This window comes from Oncorhynchus kisutch, unplaced genomic scaffold (genome assembly GCF_002021735.2).
Source record: "Oncorhynchus kisutch isolate 150728-3 unplaced genomic scaffold, Okis_V2 scaffold4008, whole genome shotgun sequence".
Lineage (NCBI taxonomy): Eukaryota > Metazoa > Chordata > Actinopteri > Salmoniformes > Salmonidae > Oncorhynchus > Oncorhynchus kisutch.
In genome coordinates, this window is record NW_022265953.1 from 143,641 (window position 1) to 166,213 (window position 22,573).

At 42.6% G+C, this 22,573-nt stretch overlaps 2 protein-coding genes across 3 annotated transcripts in view; both read left to right on the top strand.

The window, feature by feature from the left end:
• The window catches only part of LOC116373019 (polymeric immunoglobulin receptor-like), an 81,231-nt gene extending 72,682 nt beyond the window's left edge, over positions 1–8,549 (top strand). The window contains exon 7 of one of the 2 annotated variants that reach the window (XM_031821683.1): positions 6,597–8,543. In XM_031821683.1, the coding sequence (XP_031677543.1) occupies positions 6,597–6,866 (270 nt within the window). In that variant the 3' untranslated portion in view covers positions 6,867–8,543. Of the gene's footprint in view, positions 1–6,596 lie in introns of both variants that reach the window. The other variant, XM_031821682.1, reaches the window with a different exon arrangement.
• Positions 8,550–19,645: 11,096 nt separating this feature from the next.
• On the top strand, positions 19,646–21,097 carry LOC116373020 (thioredoxin domain-containing protein 2-like). The gene is made up of 2 exons (XM_031821684.1): positions 19,646–19,968; positions 20,375–21,097. The coding sequence occupies exons 1-2, from the start codon at positions 19,716–19,718 to the stop codon at positions 20,821–20,823; spliced, it is 702 nt and encodes a 233-aa protein (XP_031677544.1). The 5' UTR covers positions 19,646–19,715; the 3' UTR covers positions 20,824–21,097.
• The last annotated feature ends 1,476 nt before the right edge of the window (positions 21,098–22,573 follow it).

Below are 22,573 nucleotides of genomic sequence, written 5' to 3' on the forward strand. Positions count from 1 at the left end.
GGACTAATAACTACTGTCTGATGGTACTGATTATGGACTAATAACCACCTTCTGATGGTACTGATTATGGACTAATAACTACTGTCTGATGGTACCGATTATGGACTAATAACTACTGTTTGATGGTACTGATTATGGACTAAGAACTACTGTCTGATGGTACTGATTATGGACTAATAACTACTGTCTGATGGTACTGATTATGGACTAATAACTACTGTCTGATGGTTCTGATTATGGACTAATAACTAATGTCTGATGGTACTGATTATGGACTAATAATTCTACTGATGGTACTGATTATGGACAATAACTCTACTGATGGTACTGATTATGGACTAATAACTACTGATGGTACTGATTATGGACTAATAACTACTTTCTGATGGTACTGATTATGGACGAATAACTACTGATGGTACTGATTATGGACTAATAACTACTGTCTGATGGTACTGATTATGGACTAATAACTACTGTCTGATGGTTCTGATTATGGACTAATAACTACTGTCTGATGGTACTGATTATGGACTAATAACTACTGTCTGATGGTACTGATTATGGACTAATAACTTCTGTCTGATGGTACTGATTATGGACTAATAATTCTACTGATGGTACTGATTATGGACAATAACTCTACTGATGGTACTGATTATGAACTAATAACTACTGTCTGATGGTACTGATTATGGACGAATAACTACCGGTGGTACTGATTATGGACTAATAACTACTGTCTGATGGTACTAATTATGGACTAATAACTACTGTCTGATGGTACTGATTATGGACGAATAACTACCGATGGTACTGATTATGGACTAATAACTACTGTCTGATGGTACTGATTATGGACTAATAACTACTGTCTGATGGTACTGATTATGGACTAATAACTACTGTCTGATGGTACTGATTATGGACTAATAACTACTGTCTGATGGTTCTGATTATGGACTAATAACTACTGTCTGATGGTACTGATTATGGACAAATAACTACTGTCTGATGGTACTGATTATGGACTAATAACTACTGATGGTACTGATTATGGACTAATAACTACTGTCTGATGGTACTGATTATGGACTAATAACCACCTTCTGATGGTACCGATTATGGACTAATAACTACTGTCTGATGGTACTGATTATGGACTAATAACTACTGTTTGATGGTACTGATTATGGACTAATAACTACTGTCTGATGGTTCTGATTATGGACTAATAACTAATGTCTGATGGTACTGATTATGGACTAATAATTCTACTGATGGTACTGATTATGGACAATAACTCTACTGATGGTACTGATTATGGACTAATAACTACTGATGGTACTGATTATGGACTAATAACTACTTTCTGATGGTACTGATTATGGACGAATAACTACTGATGGTACTGATTATGGACTAATAACTACTGTCTGATGGTACTGATTATGGACTAATAACTACTGTCTGATGGTTCTGATTATGGACTAATAACTACTGTCTGATGGTACTGATTATGGACTAATAACTACTGTCTGATGGTACTGATTATGGACTAATAACTACTGTCTGATGGTACTGATTATGGACTAATAATTCTACTGATGGTACTGATTATGGACAATAACTCTACTGATGGTACTGATTATGAACTAATAACTATTGTCTGATGGTACTGATTATGGACGAATAACTACCGGTGGTACTGATTATGGACTAATAACTACTGTCTGATGGCACTAATTATGGACTAATAACTACTGTCTGATGGTACTGATTATGGACTAATAACTACTGTCTGATGGTACTGATTATGGACTAATAATTCTACTGATGGTACTGATTATGGACAATAACTCTACTGATGGTACTGATTATGGACTAATAACTACTGTCTGATGGTACTGATTATGGACTAATGACTCTACTGTCTGATGGTTCTGATTATGGACTAATAACTACTGTCTGATGGTTCTGATTATGGACAAATAACTACTGTCTGATGGTTCTGATTATGGACTAATAACTACTTTCTGATGGTACTGATTATGGACTAATAACTACTTTCTGATGGTACTGATTATGGACTAATGACTCCACTGTCTGATGGTTCTGATTATGGACTAATAACTACTGTCTGATGGTTCTGATTATGGACTAATGACTACTGTCTGATGGTACTGATTATGGACTAATAACTACTGTCTGATGGTACTGATTATGGACTAATAACTACTGTCTGATGGTTCTGATTATGGACTAATAACTACTGTCTGATGGTTCTGATGATGGACTAATAATTCTATTGATGGTTCTGATTATGGACTAATAACTACTGTCTGATGGTACTGATTATGGACTAATAACTACGGTCTGATGGTACTGATTATGGACTAATAACTGTCTGATGGTACTGATTATGGACTAATAACTACTGTCTGATGGTACTGATGATGGACTAATGACTCCCCTGTCTGATGGTACTGATTATGGACTAATGACTCCACTGTCTTATGGTACTGATTATGGACTAATGACCACTGTCTGATGGTACTGATTATGGACTAATGACTCCACTGTCTGATGGTACTGATTATGGACTAATGACTACTGTCTGATGGTACTGATTATGGACTAATGACTCCACTGTCTGATGGTACTGATTATGGACTAATAACTACTGTCTGATGGTACTGATTATGGACTAATGACTCCACTGTCTGATGGTACTGATTATGGACTAGTAACTACTGTCTGATGGTACTGATTATGGACTAATAACTACTGTCTGATGGTACTGATTATCGACTAATAACTACTGTCTGATGGTACTGATTATGGACTAATGACTCTACTGATGGTACTGATTATGGACTAATGACTCTACTGATGATACTGATTATGGACTAATGACTCTACTGATGATACTGATTATGGACTAATAACTACTGTCTGATGGTACTGATTATGGACTAATAACTCCACTGTCTGATGGTACTGATTATGGACTAATAACTACTGCCTGATGGTACTGATTATGGACGAATAACTACTGATGGTACTGATTATGGACTAATAACTACTGTCTGATGGTACTGATTATGGACGAATAACTACCGATGGTACTGATTATGGACTAATAACTACTGTCTGATGGTACTGATTATGGACTAATAACTACTGTCTGATGGTACTGATTATGGACTAATAACTACTGTCCGATGGTACTGATTATGGACTAATAATTCTACTGATGGTACTGATTATGGACAATAACTCTACTGATGGTACTGATTATGGACTAATAACTACTGTCTGATGGTACTGATTATGGACTAATAACTACTGATGGTACTGATTATGGACTAATAACTACTGTCTGATGGTACTGATTATGGACTAATAACCACCTTCTGATGGTACTGATTATGGACTAATAACTACTGTCTGATGGTACTGATTATGGACTAATAACTACTGTTTGATGGTACTGATTATGGACTAATAACTACTGTCTGATGGTTCTGATTATGGACTAATAACTAATGTCTGATGGTACTGATTATGGACTAATAATTCTACTGATGGTACTGATTATGGACAATAACTCTACTGATGGTACTGATTATGGACTAATAACTACTGATGGTACTGATTATGGACTAATAACTACTTTCTGATGGTACTGATTATGGACGAATAACTACTGATGGTACTGATTATGGACTAATAACAACTGTCTGATGGTACTGATTATGGACTAATAACTACTGTCTGATGGTTCTGATTATGGACTAATAACTACAGTCTGATGGTACTGATTATGGACTAATAACTACTGTCTGATGGTACTGATTATGGACTAATAACTACTGTCTGATGGTACTGATTATGGACTAATAATTCTACTGATGGTACTGATTATGGACAATAACTCTACTGATGGTACTGATTATGAACTAATAACTACTGTCTGATGGTACTGATTATGGACGAATAACTACCGGTGGTACAGATTATGGACTAATAACTACTGTCTGATGGCACTAATTATGGACTAATAACTACTGTCTGATGGTACTGATTATGGACTAATAACTACTGTCCGATGGTACTGATTATGGACTAATAATTCTACTGATGGTACTGATTATGGACAATAACTCTACTGATGGTACTGATTATGGACTAATAACTACTGTCTGATGGTACTGATTATGGACTAATGACTCTACTGTCTGATGGTTCTGATTATGGACTAATAACTACTGTCTGATGGTTCTGATTATGGACAAATAACTACTGTCTGATGGTTCTGATTATGGACTAATAACTACTTTCTGATGGTACTGATTATGGACTAATAACTACTTTCTGATGGTACTGATTATGGACTAATGACTCCACTGTCTGATGGTTCTGATTATGGACTAATAACTACTGTCTGATGGTTCTGATTATGGACTAATGACTACTGTCTGATGGTACTGATTATGGACTAATAACTACTGTCTGATGGTACTGATTATGGACTAATAACTACTGTCTGATGGTTCTGATTATGGACTAATAACTACTGTCTGATGGTTCTGATGATGGACTAATAATTCTATTGATGGTTCTGATTATGGACTAATAACTACTGTCTGATGGTACTGATTATGGACTAATAACTACTGTCTGATGGTACTGATTATGGACTAATAACTGTCTGATGGTACTGATTATGGACTAATAACTACTGTCTGATGGTACTGATGATGGACTAATGACTCCCCTGTCTGATGGTACTGATTATGGACTAATGACTCCACTGTCTTATGGTACTGATTATGGACTAATGACTACTGTCTGATGGTACTGATTATGGACTAATGACTCCACTGTCTGATGGTACTGATTATGGACTAATGACTCCACTGTCTGATGGTACTGATTATGGACTAATGACTACTGTCTGATGGTACTGATTATGGACTAATGACTCCACTGCCTGATGGTACTGATTATGGACTAATAACTACTGTCTGATGGTACTGATTATGGACTAATGACTCCACTGTCTGATGGTACTGATTATGGACTAGTAACTACTGTCTGATGGTACTGATTATGGACTAATAACTACTGTCTGATGGTACTGATTATCGACTAATAACTACTGTCTGATGGTACTGATTATCGACTAATAACTACTGTCTGATGGTACTGATTATGGACTAATAACTACTGTCTGATGGTTCTGATTATGGACTAATAACTACTGTCTGATGGTTCTGATGATGGACTAATAATTCTATTGATGGTTCTGATTATGGACTAATAACTACTGTCTGATGGTACTGATTATGGACTAATAACTACTGTCTGATGGTACTGATTATGGACTAATAACTGTCTGATGGTACTGATTATGGACTAATAACTACTGTCTGATGGTACTGATGATGGACTAATGACTCCCCTGTCTGATGGTACTGATTATGGACTAATGACTCCACTGTCTTATGGTACTGATTATGGACTAATGACTACTGTCTGATGGTACTGATTATGGACTAATGACTCCACTGTCTGATGGTACTGATTATGGACTAATGACTCCACTGTCTGATGGTACTGATTATGGACTAATGACTACTGTCTGATGGTACTGATTATGGACTAATGACTCCACTGTCTGATGGTACTGATTATGGACTAATAACTACTGTCTGATGGTACTGATTATGGACTAATGACTCCACTGTCTGATGGTACTGATTATGGACTAGTAACTACTGTCTGATGGTACTGATTATGGACTAATAACTACTGTCTGATGGTACTGATTATCGACTAATAACTACTGTCTGATGGTACTGATTATGGACTAATGACTCTACTGATGGTACTGATTATGGACTAATGACTCTACTGATGATACTGATTATGGACTAATAACTACTGTCTGATGGTACTGATTATGGACTAATAACTCCACTGTCTGATGGTACTGATTATGGACTAATAACTACTGCCTGATGGTACTGATTATGGACTAATAACTACTGTCTGATGGTACTGATTATGGACTAATAACTACTGTCTGATGGTACTTATTATGGACTAATGACTCTACTGATGGTACTGATTATGGACTAATGACTCTACTGATGATACTGATTATGGACTAATGACTCTACTGATGATACTGATTATGGACTAATAACTACTGTCTGATGGTACTTATTATGGACTAATAACTACTGTCTGATGGTACTGATTATGGACTAATAACTACTGTCTGATGGTACTGATTATGGACTAATGACTCTACTGATGGTACTGATTATGGACTAATGACTCTACTGATGATACTGATTATGGACTAATGACTCTACTGATGATACTGATTATGGACTAATAACTACGGTCTGATGGTACTGATTATGGACTAATAACTCCACTGTCTGATGTTATTGATTATGGACTAATAACTACTGTCTGATGGTACTGATTATGGACTAATGACTCCGCTGATGGTACTGATTATGGACTAATAACTCTACTGATGGTACTGATTACGGACTAATGTTGTTTTACCTTTATAGGGGGACCAGGACTATGAGAATGACCCTGCTACAGACACCATGGTTTATATAGGAACAGATGATGCTGTCTACCAAACCCTGAACCCCAACACTGCAATCCAAGATTCAACTTATCAAACCCTGAACCCCAACGCTGTAAACCAAGATTCAACTTACCAAACCCTGAACACCAACGCTGTAAACCAAGATTCAACTTACCAAACCCTGAACCCCAACACTGTAAACCAAGATTCAACTTACCAAACCCTGAACCCAAACACTGTAGACTAAGATTCAACTTACCAAACCCTGAACCCCAACACTGTAAACCAAGATTCAACTTACCAAACCCTGAACCCCAACACTGTAAACTAAGATTCAACTTACCAAACCCTGAACCCCAACACTGCAAACCAAGATTCAACTTACTACACCCTGAACACAAACACTTTGAACCAAGATTCAACACACCAAACCCTGAACCCCAACACCATAATCATTACCATAAGACAGTATCCAAGATTCAACATACCAAGCCCTGAACCAGAAGACTGCAAACCAAGTTTAAATGTACCAATCCCTGGAACTGCAAACAAAGACTGGATTTAAGGACTAATTTGCAGTGTTTGAAGTGGAAGTGGTTCTATTGCCTCCAATAGACAGACTTTGTTTTCCCTGCGCATGTGAACCCCCCATCCAAAAGGTCAATGTCTGACACCTGCTGTAGTATAGGCTTCAAGCACTTTCTTTTACCAAATAAAAAGTGACCTAATATTGGTTATTTTTACCGTCCAATATCACTGGTGAACATGTATATGAAATGTAGACTCAGAGAAATGACGTTGCCACGAGCAGCACCAGAGATATTGTGATGAGCAAGATGGTAGACTTCGCTCTCACACAGGTTCATGCGCATGTGCACAGGTTCGCTTCATGCTGTTACAGCGTGATAGGTTTTGGACCAAAAGAGCAGAGAAGTCTACCCTCACGTTTCAACGCGCTTAGTTGTTGCGGAAATTGACAGACTATGTGTCAGGCCCTGACCTTTGTATTCTTTGTTTTCTTTATTATTTTGGTTAGGTCAGAGTGTGACATGGGTGATATTTGTGTTTTTGTTCCTGTCTAGGTGTTATGTATGTCTATGGTTGCCTAGATTGGTTCTCAATTAGAGGCAGCTGTTTATCGTTGTCTCTGATTGGGAACCATATTTAGGCAGCCATATTCTTTGGGTATTTTGTGTGTTATTGTCTATGTGTTAGTTGCCTGTGTCTGCACTATATATTTAGCTTCAGTTTCTCAGTCACTTTGGATTTTCTTTTTTCCTTGTTTTGGAAGAGAACGTGAGCCGGGTGCGCCATTCTCCTTGCGGAGATGGTGCAAAATCCACCAACGCGGTCAGTCCCTGGGATTGGGCTGGCCAACACGATTCGGTTTGCTTGGAAGGAAAAGGAGTTGGAGCCTTTAGGACGGGAAACTTTTGGAAGGACAATATTGATGGGGCTTCTAAAGCTGACGGTGAAGGACGTGTTATGCTTCCAAGGCAACTCGTTGGGAGGGAGCATACGAAGTGGCACTACATACAGAGGAGAAACACGATGATATCCTGAGAAGGGCAAGAGCAGTGGGAGGTGAAAGGCCGATGTGCCACTATGAAATAACAGGGACATGGTGGCTACCACCATCCTCCTGCTATGTTCTCCCTGGAGGCTGACAGGGGGACGTTGTTTTATACACGTCAGCCCCCATTCTGCAGGCGCTGAATGGCCTACGGCCACATCCTCGCCTCGTGCAGCACAAGAAAGTGCAGATTTTGTGGATCTGGGGAGCACGAGGCGAAGGATTGTGACGAGCCTAAGGCGTGCCATGGGTGTGGCTCGTCAGCACACCTGTGGCGGGGGTGCCCAGCTCGTCAGAGGTCATACACGTCTGTGGCTGGGGGGAGCAGGAGCGGGGGATGGGGGAAGAAGAGGAGGGGAAGGAAGAATGCCTCATGACCAGAGTACAGGTCCAGAGGGGAGGGTCGCAAGGAAGGAGGAGGAGCAAGAAGCGGCGGATGGAAGAGAGAAGGAAACGGAAGGCACGGGAGTAGGAGAACCAGGAAAAGCAGCGGAAGAAGGCAAGCGAGTGGAGGAGCATGAGAGAGTATAGTATTGGGTTTAGTATTTGAGCGAGTGGAGGAGCATGAGAGAGTATAGTATTGGGTTTAGTATTTGAGCGAGTGGAGGAGCATGAGAGAGTATAGTATTGGGTTTAGTATTTGAGCGAGTGGAGGAGCATGAGAGAGTATAGTATTGGGTTTAGTATTTGAGCGAGTGGAGGAGCATGAGAGAGTATAGTACTGGGTTTAGTATTTGAGCGAGTGGAGGAGCATGAGAGAGTATAGTATTGGGTTTAGTATTTGAGCGAGTGGAGGAGCATGAGAGAGTATAGTATTGGGTTTAGTATTTGAGTGAGTGGAGGAGCATGAGAGAGTATAGTATTGGGTTTAGTATTTGAGCGAGTGGAGGAGCATGAGAGAGTATAGTATTGGGTTTAGTATTTGAGCGAGTGGAGGAGCATGAGAGAGTATAGTATTGGGTTTAGTATTTGAGCGAGTGGAGGAGCATGAGAGAGTATAGTATTGGGTTTAGTATTTGAGTGAGTGGAGGAGCATGAGAGAGTATAGTATTGGGTTTAGTATTTGAGCGAGTGGAGGAGCATGAGAGAGTATAGTATTGGGTTTAGTATTTGAGCGAGTGGAGGAGCATGAGAGAGTATAGTATTGGGTTTAGTATTTGAGCGAGTGGAGGAGCATGAGAGAGTATAGTATTGGGTTTAGTATTTGAGCGAGTGGAGGAGCATGAGAGAGTATAGTATTGGGTTTAGTATTTGAGCGAGTGGAGGAGCATGAGAGAGTATAGTATTGGGTTTAGTATTTGAGCGAGTGGAGGAGCATGAGAGAGTATAGTATTGGGTTTAGTATTTGAGCGAGTGGAGGAGCATGAGAGAGTATAGTACTGGGTTTAGTATTTGAGCGAGTGGAGGAGCATGAGAGAGTATAGTATTGGGTTTAGTATTTGAGCGAGTGGAGGAGCATGAGAGAGTATAGTATTGGGTTTAGTATTTGAGCGAGTGGAGGAGCATGAGAGAGTATAGTATTGGGTTTAGTATTTGAGCGAGTGGAGGAGCATGAGAGAGTATAGTATTGGGTTTAGTATTTGAGCGAGTGGAGGAGCATGAGAGAGTATAGTATTGGGTTTAGTATTTGAGCGAGTGGAGGAGCATGAGAGAGTATAGTATTGGGTTTAGTATTTGAGTGTATTACATGTTTTTATTTGATTCTTTCATGGGGTCTAATTTGACTCTTGTTAGTTTAAATGTAAGGGGTTTAAGGGATTTTGTTAAGAGGAGGCCGGTATTTAGTTATTAGTTATTAGTTATTTGGAGGGTTTTTACAGGAGGTTCACCTGAGGGATGGAGGGGATGTTAGTAGGTTTAAGAGGGAGTTGGACAAGGGGGAGTCGGTTTGGGGTATTGGGGGGGTACAGGGGTGCACTCATCGGGGGTAGGGATTTTGTGTGGGCACAGGGAGGTAAAAGTGGAGGGTTCTTTTGTGGTGATGCAGGGGAGGGTTATGGGGGTGGATGTCACAATAAGGGATTGTAAATTTAGATTAGTGGTGGTGTATGGGCCACAGGTGGCGGCAGACAGGAGGGAGATGGTGGACTGTCTGGCGCCCCTGTGCGTCACAAATAGGAAATTAGTGATAGGGGGGATTTGAATATAGATTTAGGAGTAGGGGGGGATAGCAGTGCAGGCGCCATCACTGGGCTAATGGCTTGCCATGGTCTGGTTGATGTTGGCCTGCACACTACTCCGAAAATGGCCGGTCCTACATGGCGCAACTCCAGGGGGGTCGAGCGGAGGCTCGACTATATTTTTGTACCCAGGTCTTTGGCTAAGTTGTCTGGGCGGCTGTTGCCTGTTTTCTTTTCAGATCACGACGGGGTGCTCCTGCAGGTGGGGTCGCCAGTCTGCCTCTTTGGTAGGGGGTACTGGAAGTTCGATCGGGATGTGCTGGAGGAGCAGGCTTTTGTCTACGCTTTTTTTGGTTTCTTTTGGAGGCTTGAAGGCCTCCGGTCCATGTGCGAGAGGGTGTTAGAGTGGTGGGAATTAGTTAAGGTGAGGATTAGGGCTTTTATAATAGGGTATTGCAAGAGGAAAAAAAGGGAGGAGAGGAGGGAGGTGGATCGTATCCAAAGATTAATCGAACTCGAGTACGAGGCAGGCAACCTCGGCGGGTCGTTTGACTGGGAGAGATCCTCAACCCTAAAGGCGCAGCTCAGGGAGTTGCAGGAGCGGAAGGCTCGAGCTTTCCTGGAGCGTGCGCATAGTGGCTTTCTAGAACACAATGAGACTTGTTCTGCTATGTTCTTTAAGTCGGTTAGGGCCAGACAGAGTAGGAAGGTAATGCATGGCATTAGAGAAGAAGATGGTAGTATAGTTAGAAAACCAGAGGAAATGGTCAGGGTGACAACTGATCATTTCCGAGGTTTATTTACGGAAAGGGAAATAGATGTAGAGCAGGGAAATGTGTTTTTAGAACACTTGTCCCGGCGGTTGCCGGAGGACATTAGAGAAGTGATGGAGGCCCAGATCTCACTAGAAGAGGTTGAGAGCGCTCTTAGGAGGATGGGAAAGGGGAAGGTGCCTGGGATGGATGGGCTGCCGGCTGAGTTTTATCTCAAGTTTTGGGGTATACTTGGACCAGTGGTCCTCGAAGTCTTGAAGGCCATCCTTGAGACGGGGGTCCCGGGGGGGATCAATGGCTGTTGGTGTGCTGTCACTTCTATATAAGAAAGGGGAAGCAACAGACCTTGGCAACTGGCGGCCGTTGACCATGCTGTGCGTAGATTACAAGCTACTTGCAAAGGTTTTAGCAGACCGGTTGCGCACAGCCCTTCCCTACGTCGTCCACGAGGATCAGACGTGTGGGGTAGAGGGCCGCTCTATTAGATGGAACCTACAGTTAATCAAGGACTCCATCGCTTGGGTTGAAGATAGAGGACTGCCTTTAATGGTAGCAGCGCTAGATCAGGCGAAAGCCTTTGATCGCGTGAATAGATATTTTCTATTCAGAGTGTTAGGTCGATTAGGATTTGGGGAGAAGTTCATAGGATGGATCCGTACATTATATGTCGGAGCGGGGTGCCGAGTTAGTGTAAATAGTCACTTGGGTGACGTTTTTGACCTCTCGTCTGGGGTCAGGCAGGGGTGCCCACTCTCGGCTCTCCTCTTCGTTCTGTACATGGAGCCTCTGGGGGCTGCCATTAAGGGCAGACACAGGGGTGGAAGGGTTGTTGATCCCTAGAAGTGGTGGGCTGCGTGTTAAGATGACGCAGCACGCCGACGACACTTCCTTGCTGCTGTGCAAGGACTCGTGCCTGACAAGGTCCCTTGCCATCTTTGGGGATTTCACCCGAGCGTCGGGAGCGGTTCTGAACCATGCAAAGTCTTCCGTTAAGTTTTTCGGAAAATGGCGCAGTAGGACGGATGTGCCCGGGGGGTTATCTCTCTGCGAGGGGGCCCTGAGGATTCTCGGGGTCCATTTTGAGACCTCCGGCTCAGCGACGCTAAACTGGAACATGCGTATCGCAGTGGTACAGAGGAAGCTAGCGATGTGGAAGGCTAGGTATTTGTCTTTTATGGGCAAGGTCCTGGTCCTAAAGGTGGATGTGTTGCCGTCTCTTTGTATTTGGCATACATCTACCCATTGCCGGCTTGTCTGAGGAGGCCTCTAGTGAGGCTTGTGTTTCAGTTCATGTGGGGTGGCAGGTACGAGGTCGCCAGGGCATCGGGGAGGGAGGTAGGGGGGTACCACATCTCCCCCTCAAGCTGGACACAATTTTTGTTTCTTTCTTGTTAACGGAGCTTGCTCATCCAGTGATACACCCGTCCGGTTACCTCCTGCGGGTGTTCTTCTCGTATCAGGCGAGAAGCGTAATGGTGTGGTCTAACACGGGTCCAGCTGCCGTGGCACTTTGGCCATGCGGCCAAGTGGCTGCGTGCGCACCCTGAGGTTGAAGTTGCCCGAGTAGGTTTAGATCACAGGCACCTGTACGAGGAGGTCAGACAGGCAGGGAGTCCGGCGCCTGTAGTGGGCATCTCGGCAGTGGTCTGGGGGGGAGTGCAGGCGCGGGGTCTGGACAACAGGCTCAAGGACCTGAATTGGTTGAGCTTCCACAAGTGCTTGCCGGTACGTTCCATCATGTACCGGCATAGTTTGGCGCAATCCCCCACCTGTCCAAGATCCTCTTGTGGCAGGGAGGAGACTGTGCGCCATGCCTTTTGGGACTGTGCTTTTGCCGGAGTAGTATGGGCTAGGGCACGGGTGTTGTTAGGTTTGGTAAGAGGCGATTTTGTATTGACGTGGGCCAGGTTAGAGAGAGGTGTAGGGAGAGCGAGAGGGACGGATAGGGCCAGGTTTCTGCTCTGGCTTCTCATGAATCTCTTTAAACGGGGGCTGTGGGAAGCCAGGCAGAACATGGTGAAGACAGGGAGAGATTGGGGGGTGGAAGGGATAGTGAGGAGGGTGGATGGAGATTTGGGTGGGAGATTGAAGAGGGAGGAGAGGAAGTGGGGGCAGCATGCTGCCCGGGAGAGGTGGAAGGGGGGTTTAGGGCTGGGTGTCATTTAGATTTGTAAGGGGATAGATTTGGGACGGGGAGATAGGGAAAGGAAGTTTGTAGGATGACGGGGAGGGAAGATGCTCCCCTGAGGTTTTGTTTGGGGTTTTTATTTAGTTAAATTAAAATACCCATTATTGGAGTATGAATGAAAATTATGAGTTGTAAAGAATGAATGGTATTGAACGTAATAAATTATTTTTATTTAATTTTTTATATTTAGCTTCACATTTGTTTTGTGGTTTGTTTAAGTGTTTCATTAAAATAAGATGTATTCATATCACGCTGCGCCTTGGTCTCCTACATTCAACGAACGTGACACTACGCTGTTTACTTTGTGCATCTACATCATATCACTGAGTCTACTTAATATACTCACTTACTAAATGCTAGCAAGTACACTGTAAAAAGAAATCCTGTTGTTTTTACTGAATATTCCTGCAGCCAAACGCTTCACTATTTGTGAAGATAATTTAAGGTAATTTAAAGGTAAGGTTATTTTTGTACAGTGTAATTTGGAGTCTTTGCTCTCAACCGTGGTATCAGACAATCTGTTGAATTAATTAATAATGCACTTCTGGACAAGACTGGGAGACTTCTGGACCCGGCTGGGAGACTTCTGGACCCGGCTGGGAGACTTCTGGACCCGGCTGGGAGACTTCTGGACCCGACTGGGAGACTTCTGGACCCGGCTGGGAGACTTCTGGACCCGGCTGGGAGACTTCTGGACCCGGCTGGGAGACTTCTGGACCCGACTGGGAGACTTCTGGACCCGGCTGGGAGACTTCTGGACCCGGCTGGGAGACTTCTGGACCCGGCTGGGAGACATCTGGACCCGGCTGGGAGACATCTGGACCCGGCTGGGAGACTTCTAAACCAGGCTGTGCACCTAATCCTCGACCAGAGTGTCCAGTGTGCCCTCTAAACGCTCCGAATTTACAAGCAGTCAATCTGACAACACTCTGAATTTACAAACAGTCAATCTGACAACGCTCTGAATTTACAAACGCTCAGAGCGAACTCCAGATTTAATTCACCCTTCGTAAAATGTCTAGCTAGTAATTTGTTATGCTAACAAGCTGGCAAGAGGTTGCATAGCAACAGTATCAACTTCCGGAAGACAGGCATAGCCGAGTACGCTCACCTGAAAGGATTCGGTTAGTTTACAGTATACTAAAATGAACTAATAGTATATAGTATGTAGCATATACTCATTAAGTATGTAGTATACAGTATGGATATTCGAACACAGTTTAGATAATCCCATGTGAATTAATTATAATGCCAATACTAGCCACACTGGTTAGCTAGCTTGAAGGAAATATTTCTTTTTGTGTGCATTGTGTCTGTGCACGTAGCTATATTTCCTTCAGAAAGCAGACATACCCCTTGACTTTATCCACATTTTGTTGTGTTACAGACTGAAATCAAAATTGTTTGAATGAAAAAAAGCTCACCCATCTACATAACATGTTACATGTCCTCATAACAACAAAGTGAAAACATGTTTTTAGATTTTTTTCTCAAATCTATCGAAAATGAAATATAGAAATATCTAATTTAAAAAGTATTCACACCCCTGAGTAACTACATGTTATAATTACCTTTGGCAGCCATCACAGCTGTGATTTTTCTGGGTAAATCTTGAAGAGCTTTGCACACCTGGATTGTATAATATTTGCACATTATAATTTGAAATATTCTTCAAGTTCTGACAAGTTGGTCGTTGATCATTGCTAGACAGCCATTCTCAAGTCTTGCCATATATTTTCAAGCTGATTTAACCCTTGTGTTGTCTTAAGGGTCAAAAATGACCCACCGCTATGTTTAACAGCAGAGAAAACCCCTTAACTGATATTTTCCCCCTAGAGTGACCCCAACATTAGAAAAAGTGAAACATCATCTTTGTTCATATTTCCATGGAAGCTGTACACCACAGGGTACAAAGATTGTCTTAGGATCAGTTATAAAATCATTTACACACCACAAAAACCAGAAGCACACACACACAATGATAAATTGAGATTATGTGTGCTACTGATTGAACTCAGCCAGCAGCTCCTGGAGAGGAAGATCACCATGGTTGGCACAGTTATAAAGAACAAGCCTGAGCTCCCCCTTGCACTCCTCACAACAAGGGGGAGAGAGGCCTTCTCATCAAAGTTTGCCTTCACCCCCACCACCACTCTAATTTCTTACCTCCCGAAGAGGAACAAGAATGTGGTCCTCCTGAGCACACTGCACAAAACGGCTGAGATCAGTGATCGTGAGGACAGGAAACCAGCCATCATCCTGGACTACAACAACAACAAAGGAGGCGTGGACAACCTGGACAAGGTCATTGGAACTTACAGCTGCAGGAGGATGACTGCCTGCTGGCCCCTGGTCATATTCCATAATATCATCGATGTGTCCTCATACAATGCCTTCTTGATATGGAACAAGATCAACCCTACCTGGATGTCTGATAAGTGGAACAAGATGAGGGTGTTCCTCAAAAAAAGGGGCTGAATATTTGTTAAAAATTAAATAATTTCCTGATCTTTTTTAAATCTCTCAGATATAGGAAAAAACACTTCAAAACAAACTTCCCTTAGATTTGTTTTACTTTCTGTGTCTAACCCTTAACCTCATTGAAACTACCCCTAACCCTTAACTTCATTGAAACTATCCCTAAACCTTAACTTAATTGAAACAATATCTAAACCTTAACCTCATTGAAATTATCCCTAAACCTTAACCTCATTGAAACTATCCCTAAACCTTAACCTCATTGAAACTAGCCCTAACCCTTAACCTCACTGAAATTAACCCTTAACCTAATTCAAACTATCCATAACCATAACCCTAAACCTCACTGAAACGATACCTAATCCTTAACCGCATGGCCTTGGGAAGATGTTTTGGGTTGGGGTTGCTGGTTTGTGAGATCATACAGGAGCATTAAAGGCCTAGTTCACTATTAAAAATATATTAATCAGGGGGTGCTGCATCACCCTCAGCACCCCTACCTCCCACGGCTATACCTAACAAAAACAGAAATACTCATTATGAAAATTCATAAAACACACAAGTGTTATACATCGGTTTAAAGATTAAGTTCTTGTTAATCCAACCATGGTGTCAGATTTCAAAAAGGCGATTATCTGAGAACTGCGCCCAGCAGACAAATCATTACAAACAGTTACCAGCCAAGTAGAGGAGTTACACAAGTCAGAAATAGCGATACAATTAATCACTTACCTTTGATGATCTTCATATGGTTGCACTCACAAGACTCCCATTTACTCAATAAATGTTTGTTTTGTTCGATAAAGTCCCTGTTTATGTCCAAAAACCTCCGTTTTGTACGCGCATTTTGTTCCTTAATCCACAGGCTCAAACGCAGTCACAACAGGCAGACAAAAAAATCCAAATAGCATCCGTAAAGTTCGTAGAAACATGTCAAACGATGTTTATAATCAATCCTCAGGGTGTGTTTAGCCTAAATAATCAATAATATTTCAACCGGACAATAACGTAGTCAATATAAAAGGTAAACAAGAAAGGCGCGCTCTCGGTCTTGTGCATGAAAAACCTCATCCGGAAGTGAAAATAGTGCCCCCTACCATAGTGAAGTTAATAAATGATATATCACAGGTCATCAGTTGTGACTGTACTGTGTGTTTCTATTTGCAGCTCTGTGTGTTGTGGAGTCAGCTGGCATTAATGTGACGGGGGTCGTAGGAAGACAAGTCAAAATCAACTGTTCTTATTCATGGGCAGAGGACAATGACAAATATTTCTGTAAGGAAAGCTGCTCCAAGAATGATATTCTCATTCAGAGCGATGGTAAGCAAAATTACAAAAACAAAGACAGATGCTCCATCCTGAACACAATAAATGGAGTTTTCACTGTGACCATAACTAAACTGGAGAAGTCCGACTCTGGGAGATACTGGTGTGGAGTGAACAGATTATTGAAGAACACCTATACTGAAGTCCATCTCAAAGTTACAGACGGTAAGTTCACTCTCAATAGATAATTGTGGTGAGGCTTCCTGACATGAAGTTGTTTCAGTATTGGTGTTTATCTGTACTTTCTATTGACTCACAGCTCCTCCCACTTCTACATCATCACCTGTCATCTCTAGACCCCATGTCTCCACAACCATCCCAAACCTCACAACATCCCCAAACACCTCCACAACCCTCCCAAACCTCTTTACAACATCCTATCTGACATCTGGAGATATCAGTGGTCACACTTCATCCAGAGCAGGTATGATGAATCTCTCATCTCAGACATTACAACTAATGTGCTGTGATATTAAATGCTGTATGCTGGAGGAAATCAATTGTAACTGTTGGACAAATCTTTCACCCTCTTTCTCGCTCTCTCTCTAGATTCTCCTCCATTGGACTCTCCTGGTGCAGGACAGAGTGCTGGTAAGTTTCATGTCTACTGATTTCAATGGTGTCAGAAGTCTCAGAAGTGAGAAGTGATGCGTAGCACCAGATTTAGTCAACAGCTCATTTACATCTGTCCAAGGGTAGATTTGAGGCCATCCAGTGATGCATCATTTGAGGTTTTGTAGAGAGCTGCTGCTGACACCATGTCCTCTGTTGCTATGGTTACTCTGATCACTTTCTTACTCATAGTCTCTCCTTTATCACACCTTTATTATGTATCTTCTCTGTCTGTCTGTCTGTCTGTCTGTCTGTCTGTCTGTCTGTCTGTCTGTCTGTCTGTCTGTCTGTCTGTCTGTCTGTCTGTCTGTCTGTCTGTCTGTCTGTCTGTCTGTCTGTCTGTCTCTGTCTGTCTGTCTGTCTGTCTGTCTGTCTGTCTGTCTGTCTGTCTGTCTGTCTGTCTGTCTGTCTGTCTGTCTGTCTGTCTGTCTCTGTCTGTCTGTCTGTCTGTCTGTCTGTCTGTCTGTCTGTCTGTCTGTCTGTCTGTCTGTCTGTCTGTCAGCTGACAGAACCTACCAACCAACTGACCGATCAAACAACTGACTAACCTTTCAACCTACCTTGCTTTACCTTATTAACTGACCTATCCAACCAACCCACCAGAGGACCCTGGTAACTATCCATCAGTATGATATCTTTAGACTGTAAAGCATAGGGTTCAGTTATTCTAGCCATTACTTGAAAACCTGGAAGATTGGGAAAAGTTACTGAAATGTTTTATCCTGATAAAGTCTCTCCTCCTGTCTGTGGTCAGGTCTGATGGTGTGGACCAGAGTTGGTCTGGTAGTCATGGTGACAGTGTTAGGACTGGTCCTGCTCCTGTTCTACAGACAGAGGAGAGGAACCAGGAGAACACCACCACCACCACCACCAGTCTCCTCCAACACACAACCTGACCCTACTGGAGAAGTGAGAGATACAATGGTGTGTGTGTGTGTGTGTGTGTGCATGTGTGTGCATGTGTGTGTATGTGTTTGTGTCTGTGTGTCTGTGTGTGTGTGTATCTGTGTGTGGTGTGCATTTGTGTGTGGTGTGTATGTGTGTGTGTGTATGTGTCACACCCTCATGTGTTTCACCTGTCCTTGTGCTTGTCTCCACCCCCTCCAGGTATCGCCCTCCCCTATTATCCCTTGTGTATTTATACCTGTGTTCTCTGTCTGTTTGTTGCCAGTTCGTCTTGTTCGTTCAAGCTTACCAGCGTTTTTCCTGTCAGCTCTTATCGTTTCCCAGCATCTCTTTCTTCATCCTCCTGGTTTTTAAACTTTGCCTGTCCTGACCCTGTACCCGTCCGCCTGACCTCTCTGCCTGACCCTGAGGTTGCCTGCCGTCCTGTACCTTTGCCTTACCCTGGATTTTCGACCCCTGACCTGTCTTTGCCTGCCCCTGTTGCTACGATAAACATTGTTACTTCGACAGTCTACATCTGGGTCTTACCTTGATCTCTGATAGTATGTCTGTGTGTGTGTGTTGTGCGTGTGTGCGTGGGTGTGTGCGTGTGTGTGTCCATAAGAACTTGTAGTGTAGAGGTGATAGACAGGGAGGTGGTAAACTAAACATCTAAGGTGTGTGTGTGTGTGTGTGTGTGTGTGTGTGTGTGTGTGTGTGTGTGTGTGTGTGTGTGTGTGTGTGTGTGTGTGTGTCTCCATGATAACTTGTAGTGTAGAGGTGATAGATAGGGAGGCGGTAAACTAAACATTAAGGGTCAAGTGTGTGAGTCTACAGCCTCTAGTGGGATTCTACTGTAGTCTGTTATCATTCCTCAATCTGTCAACAGGAAGAACCTCCTACAAACAACACTTGTTCATTAGACAGTTTCAACACATGATGGATTCTCAGACTCATAGGCTGCGTTTACACAGGCAGCCCAATTCTGATCTTAATGATTGGTCAGATTATATATTTAGCCAATTAAAGGGCTGCCTGTGTAAATGCAGCCATATTAACAATGTAGTTCTTCATTTACATTTTTTGGTTTGAACCTTGACTCACATTGGCTGAGAGCCCTCCACTCTTTTCCATATTGACCATGTATGTATGTAGTAATTGTCATTGGTTCTTTATGCAGGTTGTCTGTGTGTACGAGGAGATCAGAGAGGCAGACAGACAGACAGACACACTCCCTGTGGTCATCTCTGTAGTCTACTCTACTGTCAAATCACCTACCAACTCTACAACCTACCCTACTGACCAAGCCTCTACAACCTACCCTGCTGGCCAAGCCTCTACAACCTACCCTGCTGGCCAAGCCTCTACAACCTACCCTGCTAGCTCTGCCACAGGTATTCCACAGATTCATGTGTAACTGCATAGATGGAGTGTGTTTGAAAGTGGGCGTTGACAAATAAGTGGGAAGAGCAACATAAATGGGTCTATGGAAACATAACAGCTAATTGGGCAGTTTGTTGGCCACTTAATGTCTATTTGAGTGGCTGCTTGCTGCTTCCTTGTAGCATTTTAGCTGACCCTCTTTTCCTAACCTTAACCTGATTTTCCTAACCTGTCACGTTATCCTGAATGGCAATGTACATTTTCCTAACCTGCTATTTTATTTCTACTAACCTCCCACGTTAATTATCCTAACCTGCCATGTTATTCTACTGTGACTCCCCAAAGATAATATAAATCCATATTCTACTGCAGAACGCCCAGATTCTCTCATCTACTCCAATGTGGATCTACCTACAGATTCTAGAGTCTCTTCAAGTCCTCCAACTGCCAGTGGAACCCAGGATGATTCCATCTATTCTACAGCCCAGCTACCCAAAGATACTGTAGAATCTACAAGATACCCTGCTGTACACCTCTCTAAAGACACTCCAGAAGATGCCATCTACTCTACAGCCCAGCTACCCAAAGATACTGTAGAATCTACAAGATACCCTGCTGTACACCTCTCTAAAGACACTCCAGAAGATGCCATCTACTCTACAGCCCAGCTACCCAAAGATACTGTAGAATCTACAAGATACCCTGCTGTACACCTCTCTAAAGACACTCCAGAAGATGCCCTCTACTCTACAGCCCAGCTACCCAAAGATACTGTAGAATCTACAAGATACCCTGCTGTGCACCTCTCTAAAGACACTCCACAAGATGCCCTCTACTCTACAGCCCAGCTACCCACAATAATGTAGTACTATAGAATATATAAAAGGAATGTGTCCCAAATGACACCCTATTATCTATCCCCCATATGGACCCTGGATAAAGGCAGTGCTCTATAGAGAACAAGGTGCCATCTGGGATGAAGAGAAGCTCCCTGTAGAGAGATGAAGGGTTGTCACCACAGAGCCGCCATCTTGGAACGACATTAAAAAACAATCCCTTTCCTGTTTCAAATCCTCCTTGACATATTGTATTAAAACATCTCATGTGGTTTTACTGAATATAATGTCTGTAACATATGAACACCTGTGTTTAAAATACATCTGTATCTCCAGATTTTGTGAAATTCAACCAACATTATTGTAAATATTTGTGTAAATATGAACTATGTGTTTTGTCAAATCTTGTCTTCATTTAGGCTGTTATAATAATGAAGACAGTAATACCATTATAGTCCATTCTACCTTTGAGATTTACATATCTATTGTGTATGTATATACACTGTGCCTTTTAAAGCATTTCATTAAAACATCAAAATAGTCAAGTGTGTGTGTGTGTGTGTAGTGAAGGTACTGTTACAGTAGTAGTGTAGGGTGTAGTGAAGGTACTGTAACAGGAGTAGTGTAGGGTGTAGTGAAGGTACTGTAACAGGAGTAGTGAAGGTACTGTAACAGGAGTAGTGTAGGGTGTAGTGAAGGTACTGTAACAGGAGTAGTGAAGGTACTGTAACAGGAGTAGTGTAGGGTGTAGTGAAGGTACTGTAACAGGAGTAGTGAAGGTACTGTAACAGGAGTAGTGTAGGGTGTAGTGAAGGTATTGTAACAGGAGTAGTGAAGGTACTGTAACAGGAGTAGTGAAGGTACTGTAACAGGAGTAGTGAAGGTACTGTAACAGGAGTAGTGTAGGGTGTAGTGAAGGTACTGTAACAGGAGTAGTGAAAGTACTGTAACAGGAGTAGTGTAGGGTGTAGTGAAGGTACTGTAACAGGAGTAGTGAAGGTACTGTAACAGGAGTAGTGAAGGTACTGTAACAGGAGTAGTGAAGGTACTGTAACAGGAGTAGTGTAGGGTGTAGTGAAGGTACTGTAACAGGAGTTGTGAAGGTACTGTAACAGGAGTAGTGTAGGGTGTAGTGAAGGTACTGTAACAGGAGTAGTGAAGGTACTGTAACAGGAGTAGTGTAGGGTGTAGTGAAGGTACTGTAACAGGAGTAGTGAAGGTACTGTAACAGGAGTAGTGAAGTTACTGTAACAGGAGTAGTGTAGGGTGTAGTGAAGGTACTGTAACAGGAGTAGTGAAGGTACTGTAACAGGAGTAGTGTAGGGTGTAGTGAAGGTACTGTAACAGGAGTAGTGAAGATACTGTAACAGGAGTAGTGAAGGTACTGTAACAGGAGTAGTGAAGGTACTGTAACAGGAGTAGTGTAGGGTGTAGTGAAGGTACTGTAACAGGAGTAGTGAAGGTACTGTAACAGGAGTAGTGTAGGGTGTAGTGAAGGTACTTTGAAAGGAGTAGTGAAGGTACTGTGACAGGAGTAGTGAAGGTACTGTGACAGGAGTAGTGAAGGTACTGTAACAGGAGTAGTGTAGGGTGTAGTGAAGGTACTGTAACAGGAGTAGTGTAGGGTGTAGTGAAGGTACTGTAACAGGAGTAGTGTAGGGTGTAGTGAAGGTACTGTAACAGGAGTAGTGTAGGGTGTAGTGTAGGGTCTGGAGAGTCTTACGGTTGTGGGCCGAGCAGTTGCCTTACAGTTGCATCTGTAAAAGTTTGTGAGTGTTTT

Excerpts from the sequence above, each read along its gene's own strand:
- LOC116373020 (XM_031821684.1), top strand. The coding sequence starts at position 19,716 with ATGTATGTATGTAGTAATTGTCATTGGTTCTTTATGCAGGTTGTCTGT. Across the intron at positions 19,969-20,374 it reads CCCTGCTAGCTCTGCCACAG|ATTCTAGAGTCTCTTCAAGT; the intron begins GTATTCCACAGA and ends ATCTACCTACAG.